Consider the following 17,531-nt stretch of genomic DNA (forward strand, 5'->3'; position numbering starts at 1 on the left):
CAGAAATAACAGTTTTTAACAAAATCACTCATCCAGTCCTTCTAATGTAACTGAAGTTATACTTTAATTTAAACTTTGCTATCTGCAGTTTTCAGAAAGATAAATGAATAAAATTGGAAAAAGGAGAGAACATTCAAGTTGATAAAATTATCTCCAAACACTCAGAAGCTGCATTTGCATTACAAATGTACACAAAACATTTTTGATAATTCGCAAATTGTGGAAAACAAAAAAACACAGTTTTGCATTTGCTGTGTTTCCATTAACTAAGAAATGCAACTAAAATCACACTTGAGTAAGTTTGTTCACGCAATAAGTCATTAAAACATGTTGCAACATCACCCTCCAACTACTTCCTGTCGTCTTCTTTGCCGCTTCCGCCAGTAGCAACATCTGGTTGATCATGTGGCTCATGTGATTTGAAAAACGTGTTTCGCTGGTTTGCGAAATACACAAATTTCGATGCGACCAAATGGCCGCCTCCTCCTACCGCCAAACAAGAGGTCAATGGAAACGCAGCCAGTGTTGGAGAACAGCAACAGAACGAGGCATCTTGGGGCCAAGAGGTCTCCATGGCAACCAGCTGCTGGCTACATGGAAACTGGCGGTCTGAGAGGCATGCTGGGAAAAAAAAACATTTCCAGTCCAACCATAACAAATGTATTTTGTGGAGTTTCTAAGCTCTGGTGGAACTTCAGCTGGAACCTTGTGGAAAGAAAGTTCACCTGACAGAATCAGCTATTTTTAAACGACAACTAAATATTTTAGGCTGAAATAGCTTTAAAGGGGCAGTAATATGTGTTTTCCATTCATATAATGCCACTTTATGGTCTATTCAGGTCACCTTCAGTCATTATAAAAATACTATAAATATCAAAAATGATGACAATAGAAATTTTACTTCCTAACTTAACAGCTTGGAATTGGGCATCTGTCTCTTTAAGAAGCTCCTGCCCTTTCTGAAACCCTGCCTTCATTAAGTCATCACAACATTTCTCTATTAATACATAAACAATGTTTTTACCAGAGTTTCACTGAGAAGTAGCTCCATAATGACCTCAGCAGTTCCACCAGATGTTTGCTAATTGCTGCTGGCTAGTCTGAAGGAGCTGAGCGGGGGAGTAGCTGGACCTTGAAGGCAAAGCTGCGTCCAACCAGGCCAAGAATCAGTCATGCATGAGGAAAATCAAGGCAACACTCCAGGTCTGTTTTTGATGGTGGAATAACATCAAGTTATGACGTGAAGCTCAAAAAGGTTCATTTTTACATCATTTACTTTTTAGCTCTGGAGGGAGTTGGCAGCAGCACTTTTAGCCGTTTTTATGAGAATTATGTTTATTGGAATAGAATAAAAACAAAATTCTTCGCAGGTTTCTGAAGCAGCCTACAAGTTCACAAAGTTTTGGTTTCTCTGCATGCGCTGAGCTGCTGAGCTCAAAGGGCTTTTAAAACGTAACTTTGACTCATTACCATATTTAACACAGATGTCTGACGAGTCTTGTGACATCATTTGAAATATTTGGAAAGGAACTTTCATCCGTCGAAATGTAACTGAAGATATCTTAAATTATTATTTTTATTACTAGCCAGAATGTGAATTCAGATATCTTAAATTATTATTCAAGATTGTCAAATTGCAGTTGTGTCTAGTCAAAAATAATTATGTAAACTGACTAAACTGATTTTATGTCAAAACGGCTTGCCATAGATCAGTTATGGACTGATGAGGTCAAAAAATATTCCAGATGTTCTTTCCAGCTTGATTTCATGACAAAAACACACTTCATTTTTTGCTAGGCGATCTTTAAATGATCTTTATGGACACAAGTTTCTGAAGTTAAATCCAAACCAAAGCCTGAAAAAGAAGTTTGCTGTAAGAAATGAAAGAAAGGGAAGCTGCTGGTTTGCATGTTGACTATGGGTTTATTGGACAGGCAGCATCTGCATGCTTCAGGCCGCTGTCAGGAGTGGAAAACACATGCTAGACCTCAGGCAGCAGCGGCGCACGGAGGAAGACAAATGACGGCGGATGTGGACAGTAATTGGGCGACCGGGCTGGAAGCTGAAGGATGTTCAGCCCTGCAGGAAGTCAGGAGAAAGAAAAAGCTCCTCAGATGCATTTCAGCAGGTAAGAGTTGCAGTTGGCGCCTCTTCCGCAGTCGCAGAGCTTCCCGATGCGAGGGCCGAACTTCACGGCGCAGCGGCCCCCCATCCCACACTGAGGGGGACAGACAGGCGGTAAAACTTTCCAAATTCAGTCAGAACTAAATGTTTAAAGCTGCAGCATCTAAATGTTACAAAAATATGTTTTTTTCATCCATACTTATTGGTGTATTAGGGCTGCTGTAGGTGAAAAAAAGGAGCACATTTCCACCAATAAACTCAGAAATGTTAACCTAAGAAATTTTCAAGAAGAAACATGAACATTTTTGAGATTGAAAAGTAAAATAATTGCTAGAAAAAAACTCTGAAATTTTGAGATAATAAAAAACATTGACAAATCTGAGTTTAAAAAGTCAAATATTTTGACTTTTTAAACTCAAAATATTTCAAATTTTGAGACTAATATTTCAGAGATTAGTCTAAAAATTTCTGAGTTTTTTCTATAGCAGTTATTTGACTTTATTTCCAGTTTTTTTAAATTTCTGAGATGTTTCCCAAATTTGTTTTAGCTTTTTTTAAGGGGATTTTAAACTTTTTCAAACTCAGATATTTACTTGTTTCTTCGAACAGTTTGTTGTGAGGCAAATAATCTGTCAAAGAAAAAATGTTTTCCTCCATCTCCTTCCTGAATTACTATCGCAGTCTGCAAACATTTATTGCTCCCGGTCAAAATCAACCAATCAACACTAGGAGGCGGGTCTTAGCGCTGTCAATCAACCTACTGTATGCTGCTCAATGTGCTAACTTATTGCAGGAAAACTGTTTATCCGCCATCATCAGTGGCTATGCTAATTAGCTTTAGCATACGTAGCAGGCTATGTTATGTTGAACTAGCTCTAGCACAAGAGTGATTGACAGCACTAAGACCCGCCTCCTGGCCCTGATTGGTTGTCAATAATAGTGCTGTATTTCTACAGCTAGTAATGAAAATTTTAACAAATATGTAAAAACATTATTTTATAAAAGTTACATACTGCAGCCATATTGAAGCCTGATGTCTTTTGTCATTTCTGTCTATTATTTCAACCTTTGATTAAACTTTCAAATGTTTTTCCTCTGAATAAATTGAAAGCATAAATCAGAGTCAGAAGAGGGAAAATCAGCTAAACGTTTTTCATCGGAATAATTGGATCTCGCTCATTAGCTCAAACTGAGTCTGTAGTTTCAGCGTTGATTGATTTTCTGAGAGGCTTTCATGGCCTGAAATCAGGTTTAATCTTTATTTGAGCCGTAATTACAGAGGATTGTTATCTTTTAATTAGTGGCAGCAGGTTTGCTTTTCAACAGGCTTTTAATGAACAATGAGCAGAAAGATGTTTACAGCACAGAATAATGACTCAGCAGACGTTATAAATGAGTGAATGGAGCTTTAAAATCAGCTGCATTGCATCAGTTTAATGCAGGAAGCGGCGCTCACCAGCGGGATGCTCCCTCGTTTCTCTGTGGAAGAAACCCGGCTGTGGATCCGACCCAAAAGAACCTCAAGAGCTTCCACCTGCAAAAACAGCAACAAAAAAGGATTTTAAAGGTTTAGAGAAATTTATTTACCTGTAGAAGAGAAGAAAAATGTAAAGAAGATGTTATGGATTTGTTGTCAATTTAAACATTTTTCCTCATTAACTCATTTGGTATAAATCTGCTGCACAAAAGACGGACATTCATTATTGTGCAAAAGTTTTTGTTGCAATATATATATATATATATTTCTTTGCATTTTTTGTATTTTACAGAAATATGTTATATTTCATGTTAAAAAGGGACATATTTTAGATAAATGACTCTTTTGTTTCTGTTTTTCTTGTTTTCTTTTCAATCTTATGACAAATTATTCATTATTATTCATCTCTTTTATATATTTTTTATTTTTGTTTGGAAGTTTTTTCTCGTTTTTATTGATTTATTAAACAGATATTCACAGATTTAATCTTTCTCCACAGGGTGATGACATGATGCCTGGTCACTTCAGTGATTACTGAACAGTTATTAGTTTAATCAGTTTCTTAATGGACCACAGAATTGGGGTGTGAGCAGAATTATACTTTATTATATCTTATTCAGATTGTGAAGTAAATATTCGTCATCCTATCTGTAATGCGCCTTTGGTCATTTTGCAGCCGGTTGCTGTTTTCATACGACAGTTTTTTATTAAAAACAAGAAGCTTGATGCAGCCAGAGAAACCAGAGCAAATAAAATTATAAAACTATCAATACAGATCAGTTTGAAAGATAAAGTTTAATTGTAAATATATAAATAATTAAAATATATTTATGCAAAATGTGAATTCTAGAAATCAACAACTCTGAAAATGAGATCCCAGATAAACAATACTAATAATCATTTTACAAATTTCATGTCAAATCACTTATAGACTCATCAGACTGCAAAACAAAAAGTATTTTTTTGTCTAGCTTCTAGTGCAAATATCTTAGTTCACTTGAAATAACACAAAACTAAATAAAAATTTACTTTTCAGCAAGAAATAGGAGCTTGTTTTAAGTAAACAATGCCTTTAAAAAGTGGCAGATTAATTCACTTATAGCATCTTAAAATATCTTTTTCCAAATGAGATAATCTGCCAGAGGAACTAAGCTTTTATTATTTAACATTTGGTGTTTTTGGAGTCACTGACCAGGTCTCGGTCTGCAGCTGGGTCCAGTTTCTCATCCTGGAAGTCGTCTGCGGAGACGTCCGGTGGCGCCTGGCCGTGACACCGGGCCCACAGCAGGCTGAGGAGCAGCAGAGCCTGGAGCAACCCGGAGCTCTCCATGGTGCTGGAGGAGGAAGAGGAGGAGGCGGAAGAAGGCAGCAGATCAGATGGAGGAACGGAGAGACCCGGCCGCTTCAACAGCAGAACCTCTCTCTCTTGTTTTATGCAGAATGGCGAAGCTCCGCCTGGGAGAGGCCAAAAGGAGAGACAGAGTCCAACAGTGCAAAAACACAAAATACTACCAAGTAACTTTGGTTCAGCTTCTACTGCAAAAATCTTATTACACCTGAAATATAACAAAAATAACTTGTAAGTAACTTTTCAGCAAGATATCAAAGCTTGTTTAAGTTAATAATTCCTTAATCTTGATGGAAAGTTTTAGTTCCACTGGCAGATAATTTCACTTTTAAGAAGAGAAAAATGTTTCGTTTCAAGTGAAATAATCAGCTGAACTAAAACTTTTTCATCAAAATTAAGAAATTATTCATTTAAAACAAACTCCTGTTTATTGCTGAAATGGGAGCTTTCAGTCAGTTTTGTCTTATTTCAAGATATTTGCAGTAGAAACTAGTTTGTGTTTTTGAGGAATCCGAAGTTTGGTCTGGGGGCCATTTGAGGATTTTTGGATGATTCGTTTTTTTTTATTAAAGGAGCCATTTAACAGCACAATCAAGTAACTATGTTACAGTTGTTATAAAAATGTTATACACATGTCAAATATAGTTTAGGAGAAACTGACTTCATAATTTAACATCTTGAAATTGGGCTTCTGTCTCTTTAAGAAGCTCCTGCTCTTTCTGAATCTCTGCCTTCATCCCAACATGGCTCCTCCATCAACCCTTTAACAATGTTTTTTTACCAGCGTTGCTCTGAGCAGCAGCTCCTGTGATGAGCTCAGCAGCTCCACCAGGTGTTTGCTAATTGCTGCTGGCTAGTCGGAAGGAGCAGAGTGGGGAGGAGCTGTGCCTCGAAGGCGGAGCTAAGTCCAGCTAGATGTATAGCACAACTGAAATATTTAAGTTTTTAAAATGTGTTTAGACGTGCTAGACGTGTTTATATTTTGCATCAACACGGATTTACAGATTTCTTTTCTACAAATGTACACTGAAGAATTTTGCCAATATAAGGGCTCACTATACTCGCGCTGGTAGCAAATATTGTGCCAAGAGCTCAAACATCATCTGTCAGGTTTCGGTAGCTCCCCTTCGCTCAAGAATGAAGTTATAATCTCAAAAATAATATTTTATTCCTGGCAATTTTTACTGAACTAAAATAAAAAAATTTGGTTTGATTTATCTCCAATTACTGAGAAAAAGAAAATATGTGTCTTTTTATTTGGAGTATGCAAATTTTTGATTTTAACTATTTTTTATTGTTGTTTAATTGTAATCTTTATATAATAAGGTATGACACGTTGATATTATAAATCTCTAAGATATTTTACCCTGAATGAGAGAAAATCCCACTATAGATTTAAACCTATTTACCTAATGCTTTATATTTATTAAGTATATAAAAATAAATTAATATTTAATTAAATATACAAAGAATATTGAAATATTCATTTAAAATTTCTTGTATATTTAAATACATATAGAATTGTATATTTTCATATTTATGCAAATACACATAAAGTATAAAGCTAAATAAATATAATTAGCATTAGGTAAACTGAAAGCTACAGATCCAGTAAAGTATTATTAAATTACTGGATTTAATTTATTAACGGGACGGATTTACTTATTTTTTTGACTAAAAGCAGAGTTACTTCACATCTATGTCCTGTTGTTGGTCTTTCACTAAAAATAAAATAAATGCTTTATGTTTGTAAAATGTAACTTTAGGCAGTTTTGTGGTGCAGTTCGCGTAATGAGCAGCAGGGGGCGCTGCTTCTTCAGCCGCTGCGCGCCGCTGTGTTTCCTGAAACGCATACTTCAGGATTAAGAACACACCCTGCTGCAGTGACATCAGTGAGGTTAGAAGAAGCAGAAAAAAAGAGAGCCTCCGTTCAAACTGTGTAGAAGAGGAAACAAGAGGGCCGAAGGGTCCTGAACGGGTTTCTGTCGGAATTTGGCGCAGTGCAGAGTCTGGAAAGAGCGGATCAATCCGTGCGCAAAGTTTGAAATCTTCTTGTGAGGCGAGCCGTGGAGCGCGGAGAGTTTCTCTGAACGGGAGGATGTCAACTTCAGACGACGTAGACGGGCAGCGGCCGAGATATGGCTGTAAGTTTCTGACTCTTCACGCTTCGTTTCTAATGAATCTGCGCAGTTTTCAGACTCTTCTGGCGCAGAGCGGAGCCGCTTGGCGCTCCAGCTCGTTTCCTCCTCATGCAAACTCTTAACAGATTCCCTAAAAGTGGCTCCAGCCCTCCAGGTTTGGCGTTTACCTCTGACAGCGTGTTCACAGCTTTATTACGACTTCCGCGTTTTCTCCGCAGCAGTGCGGCGGGAGGAGGCCCGTTTTCTCGCTCTGCACAACTTTTCCTTTACAAGTTTTTAATTTTTATGGATTAATTTAATACTGACACGAGTCAGGATCAAAGTTTCCCAGATTCTCAGGAAACCAGTTTCCACCGCCCGCAGGTCGGCGGCTGGGTCACCAGCTGGCAAAGTTTGGAGAAAATCAATGAACTGATCCTCATTTCTTTTGGTTTCACCAATAAAACATCAATATTCCCAGATTTATTGATTAAACTTCATTACACACGTTGAACGCCAACCCTTATTTCGCTTTTGGAGACATTTTGAAGTCATTTTAGCTCTTTTTTTTTTGGTTCTCACGCAATTACGTCTTACTCCTCTCTCTTTTTTCCAAGTATATACGTTTGTGGTGAAACATTTTTTGGCTTTGAGCCCTAAAATATTTCCCTTCACTTTAATTTGGGATTTAAAAGCTGCGGTCTCGCTGGCACACTGTAAAAACACAAAACCTTATCACGTACAGTATTCTTGTCTAGTTTTTAGTGTCAACGTGTTCAAAACCAACTAAAAGTAACTTAAAGGAGTTTGTTTTAAGCAAACAATTCCTTAATATTGCTGAGAAAGCAAATCTGCCAATGGAACAAGTACATTTTGTATCAATACTAAGGAATTATTGGCTTAAAACAAACTTATATAAGTTAGTTTGGTCTTATTTAAAGTGTACTAAGATATTAGCATTAGAAACTCGACCAAAATACTTAGTAAAATGTAGTTTTTACAGTGTGATAACTGAAAATGTAACTAAATTTAAACAGTGTAAGTTAGGAAAATAGCCTGGTCGCCTGATGGTGTTTTATTGGTTGAATCGGAAGTTTTCTTGGAATTTAAGTCTCTTGAATTGAGACAAATTGAATTTACAAGTAACTTTTTACCAAGGTAACTGAATTTAATTAAATTAACTAAGACTACAAATGAACTGTTAATTGCTTCAGGAATCAGTTCTGCGCTGCAAAAACTAAATCTTACCAACTACTTTTGGTCAAGTATCCACTGCACGTATCTTACGTCACTTTTAAATAAGACAAAACAAACTTAAAAGTAACTTTCCAATAAAAACAGAGCTTGTTTTAAGTAAATGATCCCTTAATATAGATGTGAAAAGTACCAGTTCCTGCCAGGTTATTTTATTTGCAACGTGGGTTAAAATGTATTTTTATAATGAAATAATCTTCCAGTGGAACTAAAACTTTTTCACCAAAATAAAGGATGTTTTGACTTAAAACAATCTTTTATTTCTTGCTGAAAAGTTCCCTGTAAGTTAGTTTTGTCTTATTTAAATGTTCTAAAATGTCTGCAGTAAAATTCCTGGTAAGGTTTTGAGTTTTTGCAGTGCATGCTGACATGAGGAGCCCTGACGTGTGTTGACTGGTAGATGACTAATGGATGAGGTCGGCTTCTTGTGCAAGATGTTTGGAGGAACCACCTTCCTGGACGGAGACATTTTTTTCCCACTCTGGCGTTTTATCGTTACGTTTAAATTAAGTTATCAGGATCTAATTGGAGATTCACTCCACAGATTGGAACTGGGCCGATTTCTCCGATTTCTCCTGATATTGTGAAGATTCAACTTTTATTCTTGGTCACTGAATGCAACAAAACTAAAAACGATGAATATTTTTGGTTAAAATGTAACTTTGATGCATCGTTTTTCTGGATTTAAAGAAGGCTGGGATGATAACCTTGACTAAAAACACAATATTATCAAAAACGAGAAAAAACCCAAAATAAATAACATGAGTTAAAAGGGTTTTGTCTTGTAAAAGGACAACCTGCTTTCATCCAGCTGGCTGGCAAAGCTCAGCTGTTTCTGTTGCATTTCTTGTTGCAAACTTTTGTGTTTTTCAAGCAGCAACTTTTTAAAACTTTTGTTTGAACTTTAATATTTAAAAGCAGGACAGTTGAGGCATGAAAGTAAATTAATTCTTTATCTGGATTTAAAACTGCTTCCATCAAAGAACCTGAAACTTTTTAAAAATATTTGTTTAATCAGATAAATTGATTATTGTAATCGATAAATTGTTAACTGGAGCACACCGAGTCAAAGATGGTCGTTTGCTGAAAGAACAACTGAGCAGAAATGAAGCCAAAACTGAACAATAAATATATAAATTTTGCATTTAAGATAAAAATAAATTATTTTTCTGTAAATATGTTTCACCAAAACTCCTGACAGGCAGTTTTATCTTCACTTGGTTTAAATTCAGTTAAAAAATTATCTCCTTTTAAGCACCTTTTGCTATCCAATTATTAATTGGTTAATTGTTTTTAGATTAACCATAAATTAATATAATAATATAATAATCAAGATTGTTTGATTGTTGGAAGTATTTTTAAACTGAAGATTTTTCCTTTGCTACAAATGAATGAATTTGTTTTTTGCATTTAAGAGAAAATTGGTGTTCAAATGAAAAATGTGGCAGTTTTTAAAGGTCTGACTAATCATTAGAATAATCAATTACTAATCATTAGTTGCAGGGAATCAGTCAAAATCAAAGATCAAGTTAAACCTCCAGAAGTTATTTCTGTCGTTTTTACATTTCTAGGCCTGTCATGATAACTTATTTTCCTGGACGATAAATTGTCCCAGAAGTTATCGCGATAAATAATAATTAAGTAACATAATGGTAATTGAATAATAGTAATGGAGGAAAACATTCTCAAAAACTTTAAATTCTAACAAACATTCAACACCGGAGCTCAAAGACATTTTAAATATTCACAAATAAATAAAACAACAAATAAAATGAATTAGGTCTCCGAAACAAAATTTCTGCAGTAAAGTCGACTTTTCAGTAAAAGTCTCTGGATAAACTTGATTTTACCTTTTGACAAAACTTGGTTGTGTTGTACTTTACATTTTCCTCTGCAGGAAAATGACGTTGGTAACATTTTTTGTCCTGATTGCAAAGTTTACGTCTGCGGGGCAAAGTAATATCGTTTTTGAATTGCAGTTGGGGGGCCGCACAAAATGAGTCCGGGGTCCACAAAAGGCCCCCGGGCCTCACTTTGGACAGCCCTGGCCTGCATGGTTCACACACTGTGTTCTGTGTGCAGCCGTCCTGGATGGCGTGGAGCGGCTCACGGCGGAGGAGATGGACGAGCAGCGGCAGCAGAACATGGCCTACGAATATCTGTGTCACCTGGAGGAAGCCAAAAGGTGAGAGGCTGCTGGGCCGAACCAGAACCAGAACCACTGGGTTTCACTTTCCACCAGCCTTTCTGTGACTTCTTTATGATCCGTTGATCATAAAGTCGTTTTCGTGGACTTTATGGCTGGTGGAGTTTGTTGGTTTTGGGTTTTCAAGTCTCCCTCTGTTAGTTGGAGTTGATTGAGATTTCAGACATGGATCGTTTATCGTTTATCGTGATAAATTTGTTACTATGATGAGAGTTTTGATTTATTGTCACAGAATTTGAAAATATGATCAGAAGCTGTTACCAAACGCAGTTTAGGGGATAAAATCACATTTATTTGTGTCCTAATGAAATTACAAATGGGAATGTTGCTGGTGTTGATTGGAGTTGGACTTTTATTGTATCGTTTATTATTTATCGTGATAAATCTCTTACTAAGATAAAAATTTTGATTTATTGACACAAAAACGTCAAATTAATTGTTTAAAGGCCCCAAAACTCTGAATGGATCATTTTACAATTTGTTCAACTAATAACTAATAGATGTGAAAATATGATTAAATGCATTTAAGATTTGCAGTTTAATGATATTTATGCGATTGGTGGACTAAAAAGACGTATTGCAAATGGTTATTTTGCTGATTGAATTGTGGTTGGTGGATTTAATGATGTTTAAAACTCCTCCAAACTGTCCAAATTATTAACTTTACTATTTTTTTTCTACTGTTTCTTCAGTTAAAGTATCAATAAATGTGAAAATATGACTAAATGTATTTAGGTTTTTCATGTTAGTGATATGAATCAAACGTCTTTATGTGATTGGTGTCTTGAAGAAGCAGATGGGAATGTTTTTCAACAGCAGCATTTGTGTTTGTGGGGCTGTAATTACTGTGACTCACAGTCACAACCTAAAATGAAGCAATAAATAGTTTTTACTGTTTTATCATTGTCATAGCATTACCACAAAATATCAAAATAAAACTTTAAGTCCATCTCAGATTATTTTTTTAGTTTCATGCTGGCCTTGAGGTGAACTGGAAATCCATGCAGTTTCTGTGGATTTCTACTTCAGATAAATGCTTCTGATTAGATGTTTGGTGTGACATTTCTGATCTATATTTGGAAAAATCAAGTGTTGGTTTCAGATTTGAAATCTGCAGGAAGCTGCAGCGATAGAGAGCGTCACCACTAAAATCTACCTCTCACGGTTTCTTCTGTGCAGCTCAGTGAGGTGGAAACTTGTGCAATTGTGCAAAAATGAAAACTTTTTAGAAACTATTTAATCTAACATATGTAACAGATTAAATGTTCTTGCTGAAGTATATTTAATCTATCCAGTTTTTTTCTCTTAAATGAGGGAATTCAGGCTGTTCAAAGGGAAACAAAGCCTTGTAGTAAACTATAAAAACTCTGAATTAATGGCTGATTAATTCAGCCATTAAGGTGGAGTTATATATTAGTTTTTTTCCAAGCAGGAAGTTCTCAGATATTTACGTCACCAAGTTTTGTACTTAAAATGCAAAAACACAAAATCTTAGCAAGTATTTCTGGTCTAGTTTTTAGTGCAAATATTTTAGTTTCACTTAAGTTAGTTTGTCTAACTTAGTCATTAGTTAGACAAACTAACTTATAATGAACTTTTCAGAGAGATTGGCAGATTATTTCACATAAAACTACTTCATTTTTATCAATATGAATAAATTATTGACTTAAAGCAAGTTCGTATACATTGCTGAAAAGTTACTTGTGCGTTTGTTTTTGTTTTCTTTCCAGTCCACTGAGATACTGGCAGTAGAAACGAGAACAAAAATACTTAATATTTGTGTTTTTCAGTGCGATACCTGAAAATGCTGCTGTTTTTAAACACTGGGTTTAGCTTTTGATGAAAGGAATATATAATAGTTTTGTCTGTTATCAAACGCCACACTGTAAAAACACAAAATCTTACCAAATATTCTTGTCTAGTTTCTAGTGCGAAAAATCTTAGTACAGTTGAAATGAGATAAAATTAGTTGAAAAGTGCCTTTTCAGCAAGATGCAGGAGCTTGTTTAATTAAATAATTCCTTAATATTGATGAAAAAGTTCAGGTTCCACTGGCAAATTATTTCACCTATAATCAGGGTGTCCAAAGTGCGGCCCAGGGCCGTTTGGGGCCCTGTCGAGGATTTTGTGCGGCACCCAAACTCAAAAATAAACATCTGAAATAAATATGAGATACAAAAACAGATTCTCATTTATTAACAACGACTCTGTATTAATTTGGAGCAACTAGAACCACAAACATTAACCTACTTTTACTCAAATTCAAAGCATTCAGAAAATAATCAGCCTCAAAGGTTAGAAACTAAATGCAATTCTGCAAAACCTTTTTATGTTTTGGTCTAAAATCTTATTTAAATTTATTATTGAGCAGATAAACTTAAAAAAGGCACAAAAAGTTTGATTTAAAATACATTTTAAATCAAAGTGAAGTGCTTTAAACGTAACCATTTCGGCCGTCGATATTTACACCAGAAACTAGACCAAAATACTTGGTAGGATTTTGTATTTTTGTGTTTTTGCAGTGCGTTAATGTTACACGTCTGTTACTGCTGGTTAATGACTAAGTTGTAACGCGGCTCTGACCTGCTGGAGTCGCATTAATGGAGTCAAACCGGAGCCCACGGTTCTGTTCTTCCTGTGGGAAAGTTTTCCCTCTTTCACTGCGTGTGAATCAGGAGCTTAAACAAACTCTGTTCTGTTTTAATCATATTTCTGTTTAGTATTTCAGAAAACCTTTTGTTGTGTTGCATGAAAAGTCTCTTTCAGGGATGTTTGATCCTCCCGCTGTTGTTTTTCTGAATTCAGAGTTTATTGACACAAGTCAATGAAAGCAGAGTAAATATCGTGACCTTTAACGTAGAAAAATGGAACCGATGCTTCTTTTTAAAATCAATATTAAGGAATTATTGACCTAAAACAAACTCCTAAATCTTAATGAAAAGTTATTTGTATATTAGTTCAAGTGTACTAAGATATGTGCACTAGAAACTACAGTATATTGCTTGGTAAGATTTAGTTTTTTGCAGTGTTAGTTGCTTAGTGGTGAAAACAGAACTGAGACAAAGTGATTGAACTAGACCTTCTTATGTTGGTGGCGCTGTTATACATCGGATTTAAGGAAATTAAAATTGTTAGTTTATCTGTTTAACGTTTGGAAACGACTGCAGGAGCTTTTTAATTTGATGGCTCAAAATTGAAACAACCTTTTCAATTTCGTCTCTTTTGTTTTGTAGTTTTTTTTTTTTTATTGGAGAATAAAAAATAATCAGATTACTTCTCAATAAAAGTCCCACTCATCACTGCAAGAACACAAAACACCAAATTACCAAGTATCTTTAGTCTGATTTGTAGCATCTTAATGCTTTGAAATTAGACAAAATTAACTTACAAGTAACTTAAGATATAGCAGCTTGTTTTATGTCAATGATTCCTTAATATCACTGAAAAAGTTCTAGTTCTGCTGGCAGATTATTTAACTTATAACAGCATATTTTTACATATTATAAATTAAATCTGCAAGCGGAACAAGAACCTTTTCATCAACATTAAGGAATTATTGACTTAAAACCAGCTTCTGTATCTTGCTTAAGATATTTGCACTAAAATTAGACCCAACATAGTTGGTAAGATTTAGTTTTTGCAGTGTATTTGACCCATCAGCCTGAAATTATGCCCAATTTCTTCTTAGTTTCCTGAATATTTTCTCACATTCCTCTCCGAGAATTTAATGTTACGGTTCAGCAGATATCTTGAAATGTTGCCTTTAAATTATATTTCATGTATTTAGTACCAGCCTGATGTTAAACAGGGCCAGCAGTGAGTGATGAAGTAGGCGCGGTCGGTTCTGCGTCCCGGCGGCTCAGTCAGCAGACGCACTTGAAAAAATATCGGCAGGTTCAAAAGAGGAAGGATCGCGCGAGACAGGAAGTGACTCAGTCCTTGCTGATTCTTTTGGTATACCCCCCCCCCCCTTCAAACACACACTCTGTTGCCACAGAAACCTGAGGTTGCCGTGGCGACAGGTTCCGGTGCAAGCTGAAGGCTGCTGTTGCAAAGTGTGTTGAAGAAAAAGAAATGGCGGATCCGTCGCCTGCTGGTCTGTTATCGTTCATCTGCGACGTTCAGGAAATCCCTGGATGATTCGGTTGATCTGGTTTTCCGGTTTCCCTCCGGCTGAAGCCTGTCGTCTTTTTTCTGCAGGAACTCCGAGGGAAATTATCATAACTCCATCTTCATGCTTTGTGTAAATTGGGCCATTTCCTGACCAAAGTAGGAATAGAAAAAATCACATTTGGCGCAGCAGTGTGATCTCTGAGATTTATCTCTGTGCTCCGTTTGCTGCTGCAGGTGGTAGAAATATCTCAACTTCAGGATTTAAAACATAAACCTCCACAGCTGCTCAGTTCACGTTTTTTTATTTTCTTTGAGAAATCGTTGTGATGGCGTTTCCTGCAGATGAAAATGTGGAAGTGCACAAAGGGAAGGAATTACGTCTGCACTTCTGTTTTTATTGAACAAACCCGTATTAGTGTCCGAGGCTCTGCACTGCAAAAACACTAAATATTACTATACCAATTTTTAGTGTAGTTTGCAGTGCAAATGTCTTAGGTTTGTCTTAATTTCAGCGTGCTAAGATATTTGCACTAGAAATTAAACAGAATACTTTGTAAGAGTTTGTGTTTTTGCAGTGTGCCGCAGCAGGTAAACCCCAACAAACACAATCAGTGCTCCTGAAAAACATTTCCGTTTGTGAAGCGCTTCTTCTCCAGAATTATGATTTGTATCACGAATTTGCACATGGTAACTTTATTTTCAAATTTATTGATGCTTCTACTGAACCCGTTGTGCAGAAAAAGGTCAAATATGAATCCTGACAGTAAGAACAGCTTTTGGAGTTTTAAACATAATTGGTTGGAATTTATTATGACAACAATAAATGAAAATTTATCACCATAAACCATAAATGATGGTTAATTCTCACTCATAATGTTAAGGTATATTTGAAAGATTAGAGCAGTTTTAGGCGTTTTTTTCTTTTTTTAAGGATTTTTGTGTATTTGTGGAGGATTTAAAACTTTTCACATGCTGATTAAAGCTTCCTGTGTTGGACTTTCCTCTTTGTTGCTCTGCAGCTTGAATGAAACAGGAAAGTTGGGACCTGGTTGTGTTTTTGCTTTGCTGACTCACGGCGGTCGTCGCCTCTGATCATTTCCATGTGGTAGTTTTCAGCACTGAGGTTTTTCATGAGCCACACGCAGTTTATGCCAAAGGCAGCAACATTTTGTATCATAGTTTGATGTAGTAAAATAGTCTTTGTTTGCATATTTTTTTGATACCTGCACTGCAAAAACACAAAATCCTGCCAAGTGTTTTTTGCTCTAGTTTCTACTGCAAATATCTTAGTACACCTGAAAGTAGACAAAGTGTTCACTTCCAAGTAACTTTTAAGAAATATATGTGTGATAATATTTACTTAATATTGATGAAAAATGTCTAGTTGTAATTGAAATCTGCCAGTGGAACTTCAGTTTTGTAGAGTTATTGACTTAAAACCAGCTCCTATTTATTGCTGAATAATTACTTGTAGTTTCTAGTGAAATACTTGCACTAGAAACTAGACAGAAAAACTTTACAATATTTAGTGGTTTTGCAAATAACGTATTTTTGGTCTAGTTTTTGTGCAAATATTTCATCAAAATAAAACTAACAATAACTTTTCATAAAGATGTTGGTGCTTGTTTAAGTCAATAATTTCTTAATATTGGTGAAATGTACTAGTTCTGCTGGCAGATTATTTAACTTTTAATTAGTACTTTTTCATCAACATTAAGGAGTTATTGTCCTGTTTCTTGCTGTAAAGTTACTTTCAAGTTATTTTGTCTTATTTCAGGTGTACTAAGTTGTTTACATTAGAAAATAGACCAAAAATACTTGGTAAGATTTAGGTTTTTTTACAGTTTTGATACCTGAAGCAGTTGGGAAATATTCTCCTTTTCGCTGTTTTTAAACAGTTTTGATGAGAGGAATACAAAAGGTTGATGTTCTGCTGTGGCTTACTGGATAAATTGCAGGTTTTGTGTGTTCTATTGAAGCCCAGTCGGTGTGTTTTCGTCAGGAGTCTCCCAGACTGTTGGGGTTTTCCGTCAGGTAGGGTTTCAGGTAAACCCAGACCCACGCGGTGAGCAGGTGAGACGGTGTGTTGATGTGTGTGGAACGATGGGAATGCATGCGGCGGGCCTGAGCCGCGCCTGCAGGAATGCCCTGCAGCTCGTTCAGACGGCTGTCGGAGTATCGTCATGGATCGGGTCGCTCGCCGCAGCTCACAGATGCAAACCATGTTATCGTTTTATTTTCATATTACCTTCCTGCGAACAGAAACGGAGAGTCACTTTATTTATCACACCTTTATTTAAATGATCGCTGATATTTTCATGTCTGTTGACTTTTCAAATGAGAAACAAAACGTGAGCGCAGCTGGGGTCGATTAGGTGGTTAAAGGAAAGATTCTGTAGTTAATGGATTCAAATTTAAAATCTAAAAGGTTTATATTTATGACTAAACAAGTCAGCTCTTGTTTTTATAGTCATATTAATAGTTGGATTTCTGGAACTCTAGTATTTTGCTCTATTTTCTAGTGCAAATAAGACAAAACTAACTTAAAAGTAACTTTTAAGCAAGATATAAAACAATAATTCCTTAATAGTAATGAAAACATTCCAGTTCTATTGCCAGATTTTTACTTATAACTCAAACTTCTTTCTCAATGTTAATGAATTATTGTCTTATTTCTTGCTTAAAAGTTTCTTTTTTCTTATTTCAAGTGTACAAAGACATTTGCATTAGAAATTAGACCAAAACTATTTCACAAGATTTTGTTTTCACATTTCAAGTAACAGAAAATATGCAAAACAGTATTTCTGCAAATATTTTATACTTGAAATGAGACAAAACTAATTTATAAGTAACTTTTCAGCAGGAAACATTAGCTTGATATAAGTCAAT

The 17,531-nt window shown here is 35.7% G+C and overlaps 2 protein-coding genes across 2 annotated transcripts in view; one reads left to right on the plus strand and one right to left on the minus strand.

Moving 5' to 3' along the window:
* Positions 1-1,938: 1,938 nt before the first annotated feature.
* LOC102225815 (cocaine- and amphetamine-regulated transcript protein-like) lies at positions 1,939-6,904 on the minus strand. The gene is made up of 4 exons (XM_005808120.3): positions 6,824-6,904; positions 4,794-5,056; positions 3,581-3,658; positions 1,939-2,218 (listed from the first exon to the last, which is right to left on the minus strand). The coding sequence occupies exons 1-4, from the start codon at positions 6,837-6,839 to the stop codon at positions 2,111-2,113; spliced, it is 465 nt and encodes a 154-aa protein (XP_005808177.2). The 5' UTR covers positions 6,840-6,904; the 3' UTR covers positions 1,939-2,110.
* iqgap1 (IQ motif containing GTPase activating protein 1) overlaps positions 6,856-17,531 on the plus strand; it is a 60,746-nt gene continuing 50,070 nt past the window's right edge. The window contains exons 1-2 of the mRNA XM_005808095.3: positions 6,856-7,093; positions 10,406-10,508. Of these exons, the coding sequence (XP_005808152.1) occupies positions 7,048-7,093; positions 10,406-10,508 (149 nt within the window). The 5' untranslated portion in view covers positions 6,856-7,047. The remainder of the gene's footprint in view (positions 7,094-10,405; positions 10,509-17,531) is intronic.

The sequence above is a fragment of the Xiphophorus maculatus genome, chromosome 4 (assembly GCF_002775205.1).
Source record: "Xiphophorus maculatus strain JP 163 A chromosome 4, X_maculatus-5.0-male, whole genome shotgun sequence".
Classification (NCBI taxonomy): Eukaryota; Metazoa; Chordata; class Actinopteri; order Cyprinodontiformes; family Poeciliidae; genus Xiphophorus; species Xiphophorus maculatus.

Bases quoted from the DNA above. Each gene is read 5' to 3' on its own strand.
- LOC102225815 (XM_005808120.3), bottom strand. The intron at 3,659-4,793 runs GTCAGTGACTCC...CTGTTTTTGCAG, and splicing joins CAGCTGCAGACCGAGACCTG to GTGGAAGCTCTTGAGGTTCT. The intron at 2,219-3,580 runs GTGAGCGCCGCT...TGTCCCCCTCAG, and splicing joins AACGAGGGAGCATCCCGCTG to TGTGGGATGGGGGGCCGCTG.